The sequence below is a fragment of the Macaca mulatta genome, chromosome 3 (assembly GCF_049350105.2).
Source record: "Macaca mulatta isolate MMU2019108-1 chromosome 3, T2T-MMU8v2.0, whole genome shotgun sequence".
NCBI lineage: Eukaryota > Metazoa > Chordata > Mammalia > Primates > Cercopithecidae > Macaca > Macaca mulatta.
Window position 1 is genome coordinate 162,252,384 of NC_133408.1, and position 17,891 is coordinate 162,270,274.

General features: G+C 35.5%; 1 protein-coding gene across 8 annotated transcripts in view; it reads right to left on the reverse strand.

The window, feature by feature from the left end:
- CADPS2 (calcium dependent secretion activator 2) overlaps positions 1-17,891 on the reverse strand; it is a 572,739-nt gene that overhangs the window by 164,000 nt on the left and 390,848 nt on the right. For all 8 annotated transcript variants that reach the window (XM_028846226.2, XM_015134824.3, XM_077997218.1 and 5 more), the window contains exons 10-11: positions 16,439-16,547; positions 15,214-15,414 (exon numbers count right to left, since the gene is read on the reverse strand). In XM_028846226.2, the coding sequence (XP_028702059.1) occupies positions 15,214-15,414; positions 16,439-16,547 (310 nt within the window). The remainder of the gene's footprint in view (positions 1-15,213; positions 15,415-16,438; positions 16,548-17,891) is intronic.

The window sequence follows — 17,891 nt, forward strand, 5'->3', positions numbered from 1 at the left end:
AAGTCTGCTTTCCAAATGGCAAACTAGGGCAGAATTGAACACACACACTTCAGCTGGATCACTTCCAGTCTTCTTTTTGTAGGGAGCTTTTAATGGGACCATCCTTAATGTAAAAATGGCAATGAGCGCTCTTAAGCTTCAAGTTTAAGAGACATGAAAAAAGGGAGCATCATGTTTGTGCAAATATGCAGACAAAGCATAACGTCCCAAATGGCACTTCAATCAAAGGCCCAAATTTATTGTTCTTTACAGATTGCATCTTTCAACGCCTGTAGACCCTGCGGGTTTATCAAAAGGCAAGCTTTTATGATTGCTTTCATTAATGGTATGTTTTGTCAAAGTCTTCAATGTGAGTTATTTACTAAGTACAGAGAGAAAAAGCCACACACTACCCCAAAGGAGTGCTGGGGTGTTATTACATTAGGTCTGTTAGAAACATCGCGCATATTGAGCAAGCAATCAGTTATCAAGATAAAAGTGGACTCTTCTCACAATGGTAAAACGGAAGCTCCATTGTTCCTTAAAATTCATAGATAGATCTCTTTCTGGTCATCATAAGAAAAGCAGAGTCCTAAATGTAAGCTAAGTGTAGTTTCTAAAACCTATATAGTACAATCTTAAAATTGTAAAGGAAAAGAGACAAAAGTTTATTGATTATACCCAATTATAGAGTCAGACTCATAATAAAACTCAATATTGATCTGTGGACATGATGCTAACATAATCAGTCACATTTAGATATTTTAGCCCAGATCATATTGATCCATGTCAAGTTCAACTTTCAGCCATATTTGTAGATGGAAGAACTATATAATTCAAGCTGAAGGGTCCTCAGAATCACACTAAAAAAAAAGATGCACAAACTAACGTGCATCTCACATTAATGACAGATAGGAAAAGGTGAATATAGCAAGTAATCAATGAATGGCAGATTGCTGATGTGTAAGGTATAAGGTTATAATCCATGGAGAAAGTATCATACATATACCTTCACATTTAATAATTACCTGAATGATTAAATACATTACATGTGAAAAATTAATATTAACTGGATAAACACAAAACTAAACAGCTTTTCCTGAACTAATATACAATCCAACTTCTTTTGTATTTTATTCTTCTGAGTCTTTTAATATAAAGTTAAAGATATGATAATGTAATGTGAAATAATATCAGAAGAATAAGAGGCAGAATAGTAAAACTGCAAACCACACATATTATAAAATTGGAAGATTCTTTTGTATTTTAAAAAAGTACCTTAGAATATTCAATTTTCCATTTATCTCGGCAAAAAATTCTTGTAGTACCATTTTTATGAAATGAAATTACTAGTTTTATAAACATCTGCTAAATTTTATACCTTATTTCTTTCACCAGAGAAGGGAGTTAAAAATAATGCCCATTAATGGTTAATCTGTTGAGAACAGGATAGTAATAAATTTCACAGGAAAACGACCTATCAGTCTTCTTTTACTATAAAGATTTGTAGAAGCAATTAAAAAATGGGCATACAATCTTTAAATAAAAAATGTGTTTCTGAAAAAAGGTCTATAGTTAATTTCTATAATTAAATCATATTTTTGTAAATTTATACAGTACTTTCCTCAGGAAATACAATTCCAAGCCATCTATCTGCTAAGGTAACAAGTCTTTCCAAATCACATGAATGGAAAATTACTTTTCAAACAATTACCATTGGTGATAAAAATGATATTAATGATAGCACTTTGAGTCACAAATACAGACTCTACTTGGAAAAAAACAGGCAAGCAAACCCATTAAAATTTTTATTTAAGAAAATCAACAACCTTCAATTTCTCCAGGGTTGTAATTTTATGAAAGTGAAATGTGTTCTTAGGAATCATCCTATTTTTAAAACACAGGCTGTGAAGATCAAACATTTTTACCTCTTTCTTTCTATATCAGATCAGCACCATTCAGAACATTTCATGCAAAAATACATTACCATGTGGCAGTATAGTCTTAGTTTCCACGAATTTATGGAAGAAACAAATAAAAAAGTAACAGTCTTGACCTCCCTGAATGAAACAGGGTGGTGGGGGGTCGGGAAGGGGAGAGAGACAGAGAGATAGAGAGTGAGAGAGAGAGAGAAGCAGCTAGGTAGACAGGCTATGTTTCAATAAAGCTTCTTTTTCAAGAACAGGCATTCAGTTTCAGTTTGCTGGCCCTGTGGCCCTTGTTTTAAACAAAATAATAGCAATGTATACAAGTGTGTATAACATTACTGAAAAGTGCTGGGCACGATGACTCATGCCTGTAATCCCAACACTTTGGGAGGCCGAGGTGGGTGGATCACCTGAGGCCGGGAGTTCGAGACCAGCCTGACCAACATGGTGAAACCCTGTCTCTACTAAAAAACACAAAAAATTAGCTGGGCATGGTGGCAGGCACCTGTAATTCCAGCTACTTGGGAGGCCGAAGCAGGAGAATCGCTTGAACTTGGGAGGCGAAGGTTGCAGTAAGCTGAGATTGCGCCACTGCACTCCAGCCTGGGCTACAGAGTTAGACTACATTCCCAACCCACTCGCCACCCCCGCCCCCCGCCAAAAAAAACAAACAAAAAAACCAAACCAAAACAAAACAAAACAAAAACCTGTAAAGTGAAATGTAAGGCAACAATACCATCAAAGCTAGGAGGAGTGAAACAGATGTAATACTACTGAAATGCTTTTTTAGTAGTAAAATTGTGTGTGTGTGTGTATATTTAAGCTTTACAACATGATGTTAAGGGATACATATAGACAGTAAAATGGTTACAATACGGAAGCAAATTAACAAATCTGTCATCTCACATAGCTGCTTTTTTTGTGACAGGGCAGCTAAAATCTACTTACTTAACAAAAATAACAGTACAATTTTATAGATTCTAGTTGTTATGTTGTACATTAGATCTCTAGACTTGTTCATCCTACACATCTGCTAGTTTGTATCCTTTGACCTACATTTCCCCATTTCCTCCCTGCCATCTTTCACTTTAAAGTTCTCTCATGAACTAATGCAAAACAGAAAATCATATATCATTAAAATATTATCTAGTTTCTTATTTTTATAAAGATATATTTTCACATAGCTTTCTACAGGTATAACATAACTATATGTTACTCTTGAGAGACACAGGCATCATCTATATCAAATGCAAAACATGCTTTTTAGTCAATTACTAAATCCAAGGCTTTAAAATTGCGTTATACTGGATTATCTGCAATTAATGTTACTATAACACAACATTATGGTGACTAGTTTTAAACAGAAAATTATTCATGATGTTACTCAGATTTCTCTAATAATGGAAAATTTCAGTTCAATCTGTCTTCTGAAACAATGTGACAACTATCAAAACAAACCAACAAGCTATGAGCTTAAGCAGTATACTGCAAAACTGTCATAAATTGTGATGATTAACCTATGGACTAACTACAGATGTGGGACATGGTAATTGAGGATACTGATGGAGTTTCTATGGCAACAGTTGGATATATGCTCGAGCGTCTTTAGGCAGTACTGTCACCAGGTGTGATAACAGTAGATGGAATGAAACCCAAATTGAGAAAGATTATTATTTGCTATAGATCTAAGAAGTTACAGAGGCTTTATGTAAGTGAAACCTAAAAATGGAATTTTTTCATTAGGATAATAGCTGTTGGAAGTTAAGAGGAAAGAATAAGTAGGCTGATAGTATCAACTTAAATAGGTAATACAGACTTGAAAATAGGTAGCATAGAAAATGATATGAGGACTATCAGTGAGCTAGTAGATCCCACTGTGGTGAGAGAGCCTTTTGGTAGGCACTGACCGAAACCTGCCCCTTAAGTGCTCAAGAATCCAAATCCCAGGAAAGGCATCTAAGTCAGAGAGAACTGAAGTCATCTAAGTCAGGGAGGTTGAAAAAAATAATTGAAATACTTATTTTTTCTTTCCAACAAATTCTCATGGTACTGCATTTGTTGCTGCTCCTAGTGTTGTGAGAAATCATGGATGAAAAAGGAAAAAGGAAAGAAAAATGTAAAAGGGCACTCTGGATGAGAAAAGGAAGCCATTTATTAGCATTCCGAGGTCACTCTGGTGTCTGGGAGTGGAACTCTAGTATCAAAAGGACTAAGAGGGTGCTGTCAGCCAAGACTGCTCTCTGCAAAATACTGAGCTGAACTAAGCAGCAAATGACCCTTTTGAAATATAATACAATTTTCTGTCCTATGTTTAAAACTGGCCTATGTTAAGGAGTTCACCTCTAGCTTCATTTACCACTACTCACATCTGATTATACACTTATTATAATTCAAAACTCCCATAAAGATTGAAAATTTACAGGAAGTTAGAAGTGGCACAGCAAAGTAGGTGCCACTTCTCTTTTTATACCATCCATGTAGGTTTTAATAGGAAAAGTTTAATATTTAAAATTTTATCTAGATCAGCCTGAATAGTATGTCCATGTTTTATGTATACATACTTTCTGCTGAAAAGCAAAGGAGTTTGTTCACACCTCTATTATTGACCCAAATAACTGCTTAGCTTCTTTTGGTTAAATTGATTCAAAACCTGATGTATGAATTAACATATCTTGCTTTCTGCAGCAAATAACACATAAGTAATACTTTTGCATGATGACAATTTTGATCAACACAGAAACTTATAATCACAAATAAGTAAAGTAAACCAATGTTGAACATTTATTAGAAATAATATGTTCAATGTAAAGGAAAGACAAATGCTTCCCTATGAAGTGTGAAATTTAACATATTAGATCGATCATGAAAATAAGTTCACAAAATTAACTGTCAGTTTATATTTCAATTTAAGAATTTAAAAATATTTAGCTTAAAAATAAAAAGCAGCTGGCAGCTTTTCGGTTCATTTTTGATATTAATTTATTATTGGAAGACAAATACTACTATTCATATTGTATTATGTGACACACACATTGTATTATGTTACATATATAACTGAGAGACAGTGAAAACCAGGGTGCGTGCACTGCATTTTGGTTGGAGAGAACAAAGAAGGATAGTTTAACCAAAGAATGTCCATCAATCTGGCAACTCTAGTACGTTATATTTGAAGTGAAAAAATTGTTTACCAGCCTCATCCCCACCCCTTCAGCCCACTCTCTTCCCTTAGAATTTTTATATATCCAGAGACTCAAAGAAAAAATGAAGTGGAATAGATTTGCTTATTAGAGAAACCTATAAATATATATTAGTAATGTCTCAAAAAGATAAGGTTGTCTTCCAGTAAGTTAGATTTTATAATATTTTATTTTTCTTAGTTATTAGTATGCTTAGATTTTTTAAGAAATAAGATTCTTTTTTAAGTTTTAAGATTCATAGTTCATTCTAAAGCACTGGGTTTGTGAAAAATAAAAATACATACTTCAAAGAAAAATAAAATATAGAAGAAATAAAGTAGCAACTATTGCCTCCAACAAAACATATCCACTGAATATTTTAGATGTAATTCTACCTATATTTTGCGTTTTCAATTGGGTTCTTTTTATGTAGTGAAAATAATAATACATGTGTAATTTAGCATTTTTTCCACTTAACATATATTGACCATTTGTTTTGCATGTTATTACAACACCTTCGTGGCTATTACCCTTGTGCCTGTATGAATGGTAGATACTAGGTTGTTTCTATTTTTTTGTTGTGATAGACATTTTTTGTTTTGTAATCAATAAAGCTAAGTAAACAAGATCATGATATTCCTCAAACATCATATCATTAAAAAATTTTAAAAACATCTGATTTTAAAAATCATGAAAATACTTACCTTTACCAGCTACAGGTCAGCAAAGAAATGAGAAACAAAGCATATTTAAATGGGTTGGGAACATATACATTTATCCAACTAGACATTTAAATTTTTATTTTGTTTTCTCAATTTCTACTATTGATTTTAAAAGTTGTTTTTGTGAAAGATCATCAGGAAAGAAAACAAAATTGATTAAGTCAATGGAGGGAGGAAAATACTATGGATGAAACTACTCTCTGGAGTAATTCATGACGTTTCTCTGATAGGTCAGGGTCAGTATTCTCATTCTGATGAGGTAGAATATGTTCTTTCTTCCTCCTTTCTTTTCTTTTCTTTTCCTTTTTTTTTTTTTTTTTGAGATGGAACCTTGCTCTGTTGCCCAGGCTGGAGTGCAGTGGTGCGATCTCCGCTCACTGCAAGCTCCGCCTCCCAATTTCACGCCAGCAGAGGTCAGCACTGATTAAACACTTTACAAGTAGTCTAGAACAGAAGTCAGCTGTTGTTAACAAATTGAAACAGTTTGGCTTTTTAGTTATAACAAGTAAATTCAGTTCCCATAGCCTGATCAATTCTGCCTTGACAATAAATTGATAACAAATAATAGAAAGGTTTTGTTAGAAACAGATTATAGGGCTGGGTGCTGTGGCTCACGCTTGTAATCCCGGCAATTTGGGAGGCCGAAGTGTCCTCCCTGATGGCAGATCACCTCAGGTCAGGAGTTCAAGACCAGCCTGGCCAATGTGGAGAAACTCCATCTCTATTAAAAAGACAAAAATTAGGCAGGTGAATCCCAGCTATTTGGAGGCTAAGGCATGGGAATCTCATAGCCTGATTAATTCTGCATTGACAATAAATTGGTATTGAATAATAGAAAGGTTTTTTTTTTTTTTTTTTTAAATTTGTCAAAGGCAGGTGCATTGGCTCATGCCTGTAATCCCAGCACTTTGGCATGCCGAGGCTGGCAGATCACCTGAGGTCAGGAGTTTGAGACCAGCCTGGCCAACGTGGAGAAACTCTGTCTCTGCTAAAAATACAAAAATTAGGTGGGTGTGGTGGTGCACACTTGTACTCCCAGCTGCTGAGATTACTTGGGAGGCTGAGGCATGAGAATGGCTTGAACATGGGAAGTGGAGGTTGCAGTGAGGTGAGATGGCACCACTGCACTCCCTCTCTCTCCAGAGGCAGACTCTGCCCAAAAAAATTCTGTATTATTCAGCCATGGTCTTAAAGGTCTGTGCTAGTGGTTCCTACCCACTTTTCTTGCCACTATGTGCAAGCAACAATAGCCATGAGCTCAAAACATTCCTTGGGAATTCCTTGTACTCAGGATGTTAAGAAAAAATATGGGAACACAAGTGAAGGAGGGTGACAATTTAAAAAAAAATAGCTATTAAGTCACTGTAATTCTGTGGTTCTCAACTGGAGGTGATTCCTCACCAACAGCAACCCTACCCTCTGGGACATTTGGCAATGTCCACAGATATTTTTGGTTGTCTGACCTGGGACCAGGTGGGAGACTACTGATATCTAGTGGGTAGAGGACAGGGATGCTGTAAAACATCACATAATGCACAGGAAAAGTTCCTTACTCCACTCCCTGCCCTAGAACAAATAATTGTCTAGCCCAAAATGTCAATAGTGCTGAAATTGAGAAACCATGCTTTAACTTATAAAAAATTCATTCTGCGGCCGGGCGCGGTGGCTCAAGCCTGTAATCCCAGCACTTTGGGAGGCCGAGACGGGCGGATCACGAGGTCAGGAGATCAAGACCATCCTGGCTAACACGGTGAAACCCCGTCTCTACTAAAAAGTACAAAAAACTAGCCGGGCGAGGTGGCGGGCGCCTGTAGTCCCAGCTACTCAGGAGGCTGAGGCAGGAGAATGGCGGGAACCCGGGAGGCGGAGCTTGCAGTGAGCTGAGATCTGGCCACTGCACCCCAGCCTGGGCGACAGAGCGAGACTCCGTCTCAAAAACAAAACAAAACAAAACAAACAAACAAAAAAATTCATTCTGCTTCTGGTCATGATGGTATAATTGAGAATAAACTTAACCTTCTACCTGAACTAAGTTTTTGAAAAAAAATTTACAAAAAGTTTCTTAAACGCTGCATGTTGGGCAACATGGGAGAGTGATTCCTGAGGGATGGGAAACAAGGTGAGCCTTACAGTCACCCCAGGTTACTGCCAGGAGAAACTCTATAGCTCATGGCACAAGGAACAGGAACTCAGGAAAAGCCCAGCGGTCTCCCTAAGTTGAAAAATGGAGCTGACAATTCAGGAGGGCCACAGTAACTAGAGGTTGTAGGAAAGAGTACTGGAGAGAAGAGAGCTGCCCGGAAAGAGACTCTCAAGATCTGCAGAAGGCCTCCCCCAAGAATTCAGCTGACTACCCATCAGTTCATGCACGTGTAGAAAGGGAAAGAAGCAATCTAAAGGATTCAAGAGGATAGTGCCTCAAACTCACACAGCCTAGAATAGCACTGCTTCTCAGCAGCAAGAATATAAAAGCTCATATTTCACAGGTTATCAGTTAGAGTATTAAGAATGATGTTGGTCCAGAAACGGGGAAAATGCATCCTGGACTAAACACTGCTTGGTCTTCCCTAACAAAACTTGAAAGCAAAGCTTGAAAGGATCGAATTGTTTCCAAGTAACTTAACTGTGTCTCAGAACAAGCATTTTTATGAAGAAAAGTATACCAAGGCACATCATAATCAAATTGCTCAAAAACAGTGTTAAGGAGAAAAATCTTTAAAGCAGTTAGAGGAAAAAAGGACATTATTTATAGAGGAACAAACCAAAATAGCACATTTCTCATTGGAAAAACAAATGCAAGCTAGAAGAAAGTGGAGCAACATCTTTAAAGTACTAAAAGAAAAATATCTTTAAAATGAGAGTAAAATAAAGACTTTTTCATATATAAAGAAGCTAAAAGTATTCATTACCAGCAGATCTGCACTACAGAAAAGTCAAAGGAGGTCCTTCAAGAAGTAAAAATATATGCGCTAGACGATGAAAGACACTGGGATGGTAATGTACATGTACGTAACATGTACATAATGGACATGTACAAAATGGACATCTATATAACATTTTTCTTTCACTTTTAATTTCTTTAAAACATATTGACTAAGGTAATAATCATAATAGCAATGTATTGTGGGATTTACAACATATATAGAAGTAAAATATATGACAAGAATAGTGCAAAAGTCAAGAGAAGAAATAGAAGTTTACTACTGTAAAGTTTGCATACTATACATGAAGATGTATAAATAAATTTAAAGTGTATACTTTAAATTCTAAAGCAATCACAAAGATAACAAAAGAATTGGGCTGAAATAAAAAATTCCACTTTACCAAAGCAACAAAGATGAAATACCTAGAAATAAATCTGACAAAAGATGTGCAAGATCTGTTTACTGAAAACTACAAACATACCAAAGAGAAACTAAAGACTACCTAAACAAATGAAGTGACACATTGTATTAACAGATTGGAAGGCTCAATATTAAGAAGTCAGTTTTCCAAAATTTTCCAAGGACTGACTGACCAAAGGCATTCCCAGTAAAATCTCCAGCAAGGAATGTCAAGATGTTTTAAAAATTTATATTGTACCTCATATATATATACAATTATTTGTCAATTAAAAATGAGTAAATTTATTTTGAAAATTCATAGAGAAATGCAAAGGACATAGAACAGCCAAAATATTTTTGAATAAGAGAAATCAATTTGGAGGACTTGGACTACCTGACTGTAAGATTCACAAAGCTACAGTAATCAAGACAGTGTAGTAATAATATTAAGATAGATAAACTGACCAAAGGAAAAGAAAGGATAGCCCAGAAATAAACTCATATGTAGTTAATTGATTTTTCACAAATGTGCAAGGGCAATTCAGGGTATGACAATCTTTTCCACTCTTTGTGATAAAACAACTGGACATCCATATGCCATCCATAAATACTGATGGATACCTCTCACCGTATACAAAAATTAACTCAAAATGTAAAATGTAAAAGCCAAAACTGTAAAATTTCTAGAAGAAAGCAAAGGAGAAAATTTCTGCAATTTGGGTTGGGCAAAGATCCTTTAGTTACAACATCAAAAGCACATCTATGAAAAAAATTGATAAAATGGACTTCATCAAAATTAAGAATTTTTTTTTTTTCTGAAAGTCACTATTAAGAGATGTGAAAAGACAAGCCATAGATTAGGAGAAAATATTTGCAAATCACATATCTGACAAACATGTTGTATCCCGAACACACAGGCAAACTTCATTTTATTGTGCTTTGCAGATGTGTTTTTCATAAATTGAAAGTTTGTGGCAACCCTGTGACAAGCAAGTCTATGGTGCCACTCTTCTAACAACACATGCTCATTTTATGACTCTGTTTCACATTATGGTAATTCTCACAGTATTTCCAACTTTTTCATTATTAGTATATCTATTATAGTCATCTGTGAAAAGTGATCTTTGATGTTATTTTAATTGTTTTGGGGTGCCACAAACTACACCCATATAAGATGGTAAACTTAATAAATGTTATATGTGTTCTGACTGTTCCCCATCTGTCTTCCTTTTCTTGGGTCTCCCTATTTCTTGAGACACAACAATATTAAAATTAGGCTAACTAATGACCCGAAATGATCTCTAACTGTTCAAATGAATGAAAGAATCCCGTCTCCCTCACTTTAAATTTAAAAGCTACAAATGATCATGCTTAGTGAGCAAGGCATGTCAAAAGCCAAGACAGGCTGAAAGCTAGGCCTTTTGCATCAAGTAGCCAAGTTGTGAATGCAAAGGAAAAGTTGTTGAAGTAAATTAAAATTGCTACTCCAGTGAACACACAAATAATAAGAAAGCAAAAACAGCCTTATTGCTGATACGAAGAAAGTTTGAATGATCTGGATAGATCAAACCAGCCACAATATTCCCTTTAACCAAAGCCTAATACAGAGCAAGGCCCTGCCTTTCTTCAATTCTATGAAGGCTGAGAGAGGTGAAGAAGCCTCTGCAAGCTGTCAAGCCAGCAGAGGTCAGCTCACGAGGGCTAAGGAAAATAAGCCATCTCTATTACATGAAAGTGCAAGGTGAAGCAGCAAGGGTTGATGCAGAAATGGCAGCAAGTTATCCAAAAGATCCAGCTGAGATCATTGATGAAGTTAGCTATGCTAAATAACAGATTTTTAGTGTAGACAAAATAATCTTCTATTGAAGAAGATGCCCATCTAGGACTTTCACAGTTAGAGAGAAGCCAATGCCTGGCTTCAAAGCTTCAAAGTACAGGCTCCCTTGTTAGTGGCTAATGCAGCTGATGACTTTAAGTTGAAGCCAATAGTTATTAACCATCTTGAAAATCCCAGAGCCCTTCAAAACTATGCTACATCAACCCTGTCTGTGCGCTACAACTGAAAGAACAAGCCCAGATGATGTTGCATGTGTTTACAGCACAGTTTACTGAATATTTTAAGTCCACTGTCGAGGCCCAATGTTAGAAAAAAAAGAATCTGGTCGAAGTATTATTGCTCACTGACACGGCATCTAGTTACTCAAGAGCTCTGCTGGAGATGTACAAGGTGATTAATGTTGTTTTCATGCTTGCTAACCTAACATCCATTCTGCAGCCCACAGATCAAGGAGTAATTTCAACTTTCAAGTCTTATTATTTAAGAAATAAATTTTAAAAGGCTATAGCTGCCATAGATAGTGATTCCTTTGAGCCATCTGGGAAAAGTAAATTGAAAACCTGGAAAGGATTCACCATTCCAAACGCCATTAAGAACATTTGTGATTCTTGGGAGGAGGTAAAAATATCAACATTTACAGGAGTTTGGAGGAAGTTGATTCCAACTCTCAGGGATAACTTTAAGGGACTGAAGACTTGAGTGGAGGAAGTCACTGCAGATGTCATGAAAACAACAAAAGAACCAGAATTAAAAGTGGAGCCTGAAGATGTGACTGAATTGCTGCAATCTCATGATAAAACTTGAACAGATAAGAAGTTGGTTCCTTTGGGTGAAGCAAAGGAAGTGGTTTTTGAGATGGAATCTACTTCTGGTGAAGATGCTGTGAACATTGTTGAAAGGACAACATAGGATTTAGGATATTATATAAACTTAGTTCATAAAGCAGAGGTAAAGTTTTAGAGGATTGACTCCAATTTTCAAAGAAGTTCTACTTTGGGCAAAATGATAGCAAACAGCATCGCATGCTACAGGAAAATCTTTTGTGAAAGGAAGAATCAGTCACTGCAGCAAACTTCATCCTTGTCTTATTTTAAGATATTGCCACATCCACCCTAACCTTCAACAACCACCAACCTGATCAGTCAGCAGCCATCAACGTTGAGGCAAGACCCTCTACCAGCAAAAATATTATAATCACTGAACCCTCAGGTGATTGTTAGTATTTTTAGCAATAAAGAATTTTAAAATTATGTTTTAGACATGATGCTAGTGCATGCTTAATACACTACAATGTAGTGTAAACATAACTTTTTTTTTTTTTTTTGAGACAGGGTTTCACTCTATCACCCAAGCTGGAGCACAGAGGCGCTATTTCACTGCAACCTCCACCTCTCAGGTTCAAGCGATATTCATTTTATTGTAGTGGTCTGGAACTGAACCCACAATATGTCCAAGGCATGCCTGTGTAAACACTTCTCAAAACCCAATAATAGCCTAATTATAAATTAGGCAAGGTATGTGCGAGATACATAACCAAAGAATAAATATGGATAGCAAAAAAGCTGAAGTACTTCAGCCTCCCAAGTGCTGGGACTACAGTCACGTACCACTGTGCCCAGCTAATTTTGTATTTTTTGTAGATACAGGGTTTCACCATGTTGCCCAGTCTGGTCTTGAACTCCTGAACTGAAGCAAAAAAGCACATGAAAATAGCATTTCTCTATATAAGCAATAGTCAACTAGAAAATATAATAAAAATATAAGATGCAATAGCAACAAAAGTATGAAAGGCTTAGAAATTAGCTTAACCAAGAATAAAAACAGCTCTATGGAAAAGGATTAAAATGTAAAGGACTTAGATTTGAATAAATGAAAGGATATTTCATAGTCATGGGTGGGACAACTGAACATTACATAGGTATGGATTTGGAGGCATTCTACATTTCCATCTCTGGAGGAGTGAATAGAAATAAAATGTGCTGTAGACTAGGTAACATAAGACAGAAGCCCACTTACATGGTATGCAGTAATCAGAAGAATGAGATTAGATGTATTCATAAAAACATGGACGGATTTTAAAAGCATAGAGATGAACAAAAACAGTAAGACTGAATATGATAAAGAATATGAAACTATTTATGAGATTGACGCGAAATACACATATACAAAATGCAAATTTGCAAAATGAAAAACACAGGAAATTCACATTAAATGCTATAGAACTGTAGCTTACAGGGGGAGGGACAGAGATTAGCCTATGGAGTGGAAATAAACAAATTTATAAAAACTTGGTTTTTAACAACAGAATCAAAACTAGGAGGGAAAAAAATAGATCAGCTGGATGGAAGAAAATGGTTTTGGGAAGAGATCTGACATGAGTTAATGTTGTGTTGGGGGTGAGCAATGAACAGAGCTCCAGAGGAAGAAAGTTGGACCTAGGGTTGAGGGAGTCTTATACTTTGATGCCCAATACAGAAACAGCCCAGGGATAAATGTCCAATCTGGCACTTGAAGTAGGAAAGAAGCAATGGATAAGAGCTGTGCTGCGAGAGAAATGCCTGAGTGAGCACCCCTGTGCATAGCTGGGGAATACCCAACAAGTCACTATGTACCACTGTGGTGAGAATCTGATGAATATGATGTAAGGAATTCATAGGTGTCTGGAGTTGATCTAAGGAGGACACAAACTATGTGGACTTCATTACCAGGTGCCCTGGCAGGTCCATGGTGATGAGCAGTGCACACCAGCACGTAAGTAATGAAACCAGTGACAGAAGTCATGCCTAAGGCCATGTGAACAGAGAACAGTTTTAGACTAGATGCTACATTCAATGATATCACAGTTTTATGTAATCCCCTCTGAAACTTAATTTACTATGGATCACATGGAAGAAGAGTGGGGGGAAGAATCTTGAATTAATTGAATTTTAATCTTTGACTCAGTTGTTTTGAATTGGTGAGTTAAAGTTTTTTGGCAACATTAGAAATTAAAATGTCAGATATGCTCAATTGTAGAAAAATAAAGACACTTCTGTACACCTTAGCTCTGATGAAACACTCTTATCTGCTCTGCCATACTCTATGCATATTACCTGGAGGGTGAGAGGAAGGCAGAAGCAGCGAGTTAAATTTTTAAATACAGTGAAAATATCAGAATGTGCTCTTTTTATTTTATTTTACCTTTTAAGATGACAATGCTACTAATTTTAAAGAAGAAATTTTAAATCGGTGAAAAAATTAATATATAATATTCCTAAATAGTTTTCACTACATATAAAAAATGTGCCCCAAACTAATTACGATAACCTATGAGTATGGTCTGTGGTTTCTAAAATAAAGAAAAAGCTCATGGTTCACATTTAATTATTTGAACTAAAGTGCCTTTGTTTAGGATGCCCAGAAATGATACTGAAGGGTATCTGAAAAGAAAAGAGAATAGTTACTTGATGTATGAAAAGCAGAAGAAAATAATGCATGTCAAGATGTTATTCTCTTTGAGAAGAATCTCAAGAATAAAAAAACCACAAGTTGAGCTGAAAGTTAAAGACAAATATTTATTACAGGTAAAACAGGATAAGCTTTGTAAAGGAGTATAACAAGTTAAAACACTTGGTTTAGTGATTATCAAAGCTACGTTTGAAGATGTTTTGACCATCATTCCATAATTATTAAACATCAGTCATTTAAAATAAAAAATTTAGCTCTTTACAACTTAAGTTAGCATTCAAAATTGACATGTCTTTAAGGCATGAGGGGAAAAAAGTTGGCTTTATGACTTATTATTTGTATCAATCTACAACAACAAAAAAATAGACCTATTATCCTTCTGGGTTATTAAGAACAACTCTAGAAGGTAATGGTTCATCATTTTGGTACTCTGAAATCGTATCAAAGCAAATTTGATTTTGCAATATTTTTTCCATGTCTATAGGAGACTTAAGTCAAAATCATAATAAACTAAAATAAATTTTCCTTGGAGAAGTTTTGGAGAATTTTCTTATGTGCTCTTGAGATTTCGAGAAATACCCTAATGCTTGACAAATCCATGATTGGAAACCACATGTACCATTTACTCCAGATTTATGTGAAAAATTAGATAAGTGATTATATGACTACTAATATGAACTATTTTCATTTAATTAGGAATCAATTAATGATGTAAACTATAATACTGAACAAATTTGCCTCAATTTTATATCTTATTAAAGCTGTTAATTGATAATCAAATTATTTTTTAACAAAACTTACAAAGCTGAGCATCTGTATGGAGAGTTCCTCCTTTAGGATTCAGTTTCTGGGTTTGAATTGCAGGAACTGGTTTATATGATTGACCTGTGGCTCTATACATAGCTTGAACCCATAATATTCTGTCCTGTTCATCATCACTGGCAAAGATTACAGTATCTCCTTCTTTAACAGCATTAAAGAACATACGACCACCCTGAAGGCCTGTGGAGGGAACAAAAAGACATCATTAAAAATTTATAGGATTGGCAGATTTTAGTCTCATTCACTAACTGACCTCATGGAAAAGAATGGATTTGATATTAAGAGTTAAATGTTTTAAACAATATTTAGCTTAAAGGATCAAATCCACAATCCAAGATTTGAAGAAAATAACAAAAAGGCTTAAGCTCCCATATCACCTCAGAAATAAAAAATAACCTAGGGAAACAGTCCACGACACAGCAGCATTCTACAAGATATATAAACACACTCTATGGAAATGCATAGCACAATCTGATATTTCATGCCAGAGAAAGAAGTTTTATCTGTCGGCATATTTGCCATTCTATACGTGGGAAAAATATATAATGATTAAGACAAAAATGATATTTCATATTGTATGTATTTTATCTTTTATAAAATTCTTTCACAAAAGATAATATTTTGCATTTTAAGTGAACAATTAGTTAATATGGTCATAAATTTCTATTTCGTAATCTCTATTGACCAATATTTAATCATTATGTTTATTAATGTCTGCATTTCTTGATCTTAGATATTGTCATTAATATTCATTCATTCAATTTTTAAAATATCAGGTGTCCAGTACTCTTTCCAGTATTAACATGAAGGGAGAGAGAGAAGTACAAAAATGTATTGTTGGAGAGAAAATTAGTAGTTACAAAATAATAATTCATTTGCCATTTGTCTGTCTATTTCTGCTATAACTTTTGCTTTCCAGCAAAGAAGTTTCTGAAAACATTGTTATATCTCATATAATTATTCAATTACAGTGACTTTTACACATCTCAACTTCATGCCAAAATAATAATAAATATGATGAAATATGGTTAAGAATAAAAGCACTCCAAAAGAGATAATTTGAATCTCATAAAGTCTTGCCCAGATATATAAGTGAAATATGCACCCTATTCATCGAGAGGGGTTTAAATTGTAGAACAGACACAGGATATTTATAAGAATTCCATACATACATGGCAGGGAAAGTGATTCAATTAAGAGTTACCTGGGTGGGGATCGGTATAATCCACAGTATAGCCTTCAAGTTGCATTAATTCTTGTGGTTCAGACTTTTTTTCTCTGTAACTGCACATAGCAAAGGTATATTGGCTAACCTGCTCGAGAAAAAAAAAAAAGAAGTTTATAGATTGGTCACATTAAATTTACCAAATTTAACTTTTGGTTTTTTCTTTATCAAAATACTCTTTTCCCAATTAAAAATATAACATAATTTGCACATAAATTATTAAATTTGAGCATTTTTCAAAACCTAGCTCGGAGATTAAAGCATCTTTCATTTGTCAGCTTGCATTTGTTGGTTCTTCTATGCCTAAGATCCAGTATTCCCCAAAACAATGATTTGCTGCTCAAGTTTCTATAAGATATTAATATAAGCACCATAAATAAGTATTCGTGTTGATATGTTTGGGATTACTAGCCTATTAAGAAGATAAATAGCCTTCTTTTATTTTATGGTTTCTTATGACTTTTAATATGCTAACGTAGGCTATAAATCTCCAAGAGTAAGATTAGGAGTAGTCCTAGATTTACATAAACACCGGACCACGTTTTCAAGCATATTTATACCAAGACTTTTAACAAAGTAAAAAAAGATCTCACGCCTGTAATCCCAGCACTTTGGGATGCTGAGGCAGGTGGATCACGAGGTCAGGAGATTGAGACCATCTTGTGTAACACGGTGAAACCTCATCTCTATTAAGAATACAAAAAATGAGCCAGGCGTGTTGGCACACACCAGTAGTCCCAGCAACTCGGGAGGCTGAGGTAGGAGAATTGCTTGAACCTGGGAGGCAGAGGGTGTAGTGAGCCGAGATCGCGCCATTGCACCCCAGCCTGGGTGACAGAGCAAGACTACGTCTCAAAAAAAAAGAAAAAATTAATAAATAATAAAATACAAAAATTAAAAAAAAATCATTAAAAGTTGAGAATTTAGTGGCCACATAATGAAAACCTCAGGCAGGGCCAGGATAGAGTAAATTTTGGGCAGCCAGTGACACACTGCTAAGATCTGCTCTGCCTCTTAATTCTTCTTGTCTTTTGGAATTGGCCTCATTTCCTTGTGCTAAAGTCGTACTAGAACCATAGATGCTCTGAAGTCACCTCCCTGAGCGTGTCTGCTTGGATCACAAGGCCACATTTGAACAAAATACTGTAAACGGGGAATGTTTCATTAGCCCAGATTAGGTCAAGAGCTCATGTATGCAGCAAAGAACATTAGGTGCTACAACAGGCAGGCTCTTACAAGGTCCCCCAACAGAGATAGAGGGAGGTTCTGTTTCCAGCAGGAGAAAAGGCTGTTTGGTGGATATACATCTAAATTGCAAAATATCCTACAACACAGAGTCCATGGAAAATAGTTTTGTTAGTGTATTTTTTTTCTTTTTTTGAGACAGGGTCTCACATTGTCACCCAGGCTGCAGGAGAGTGGCATGATTATG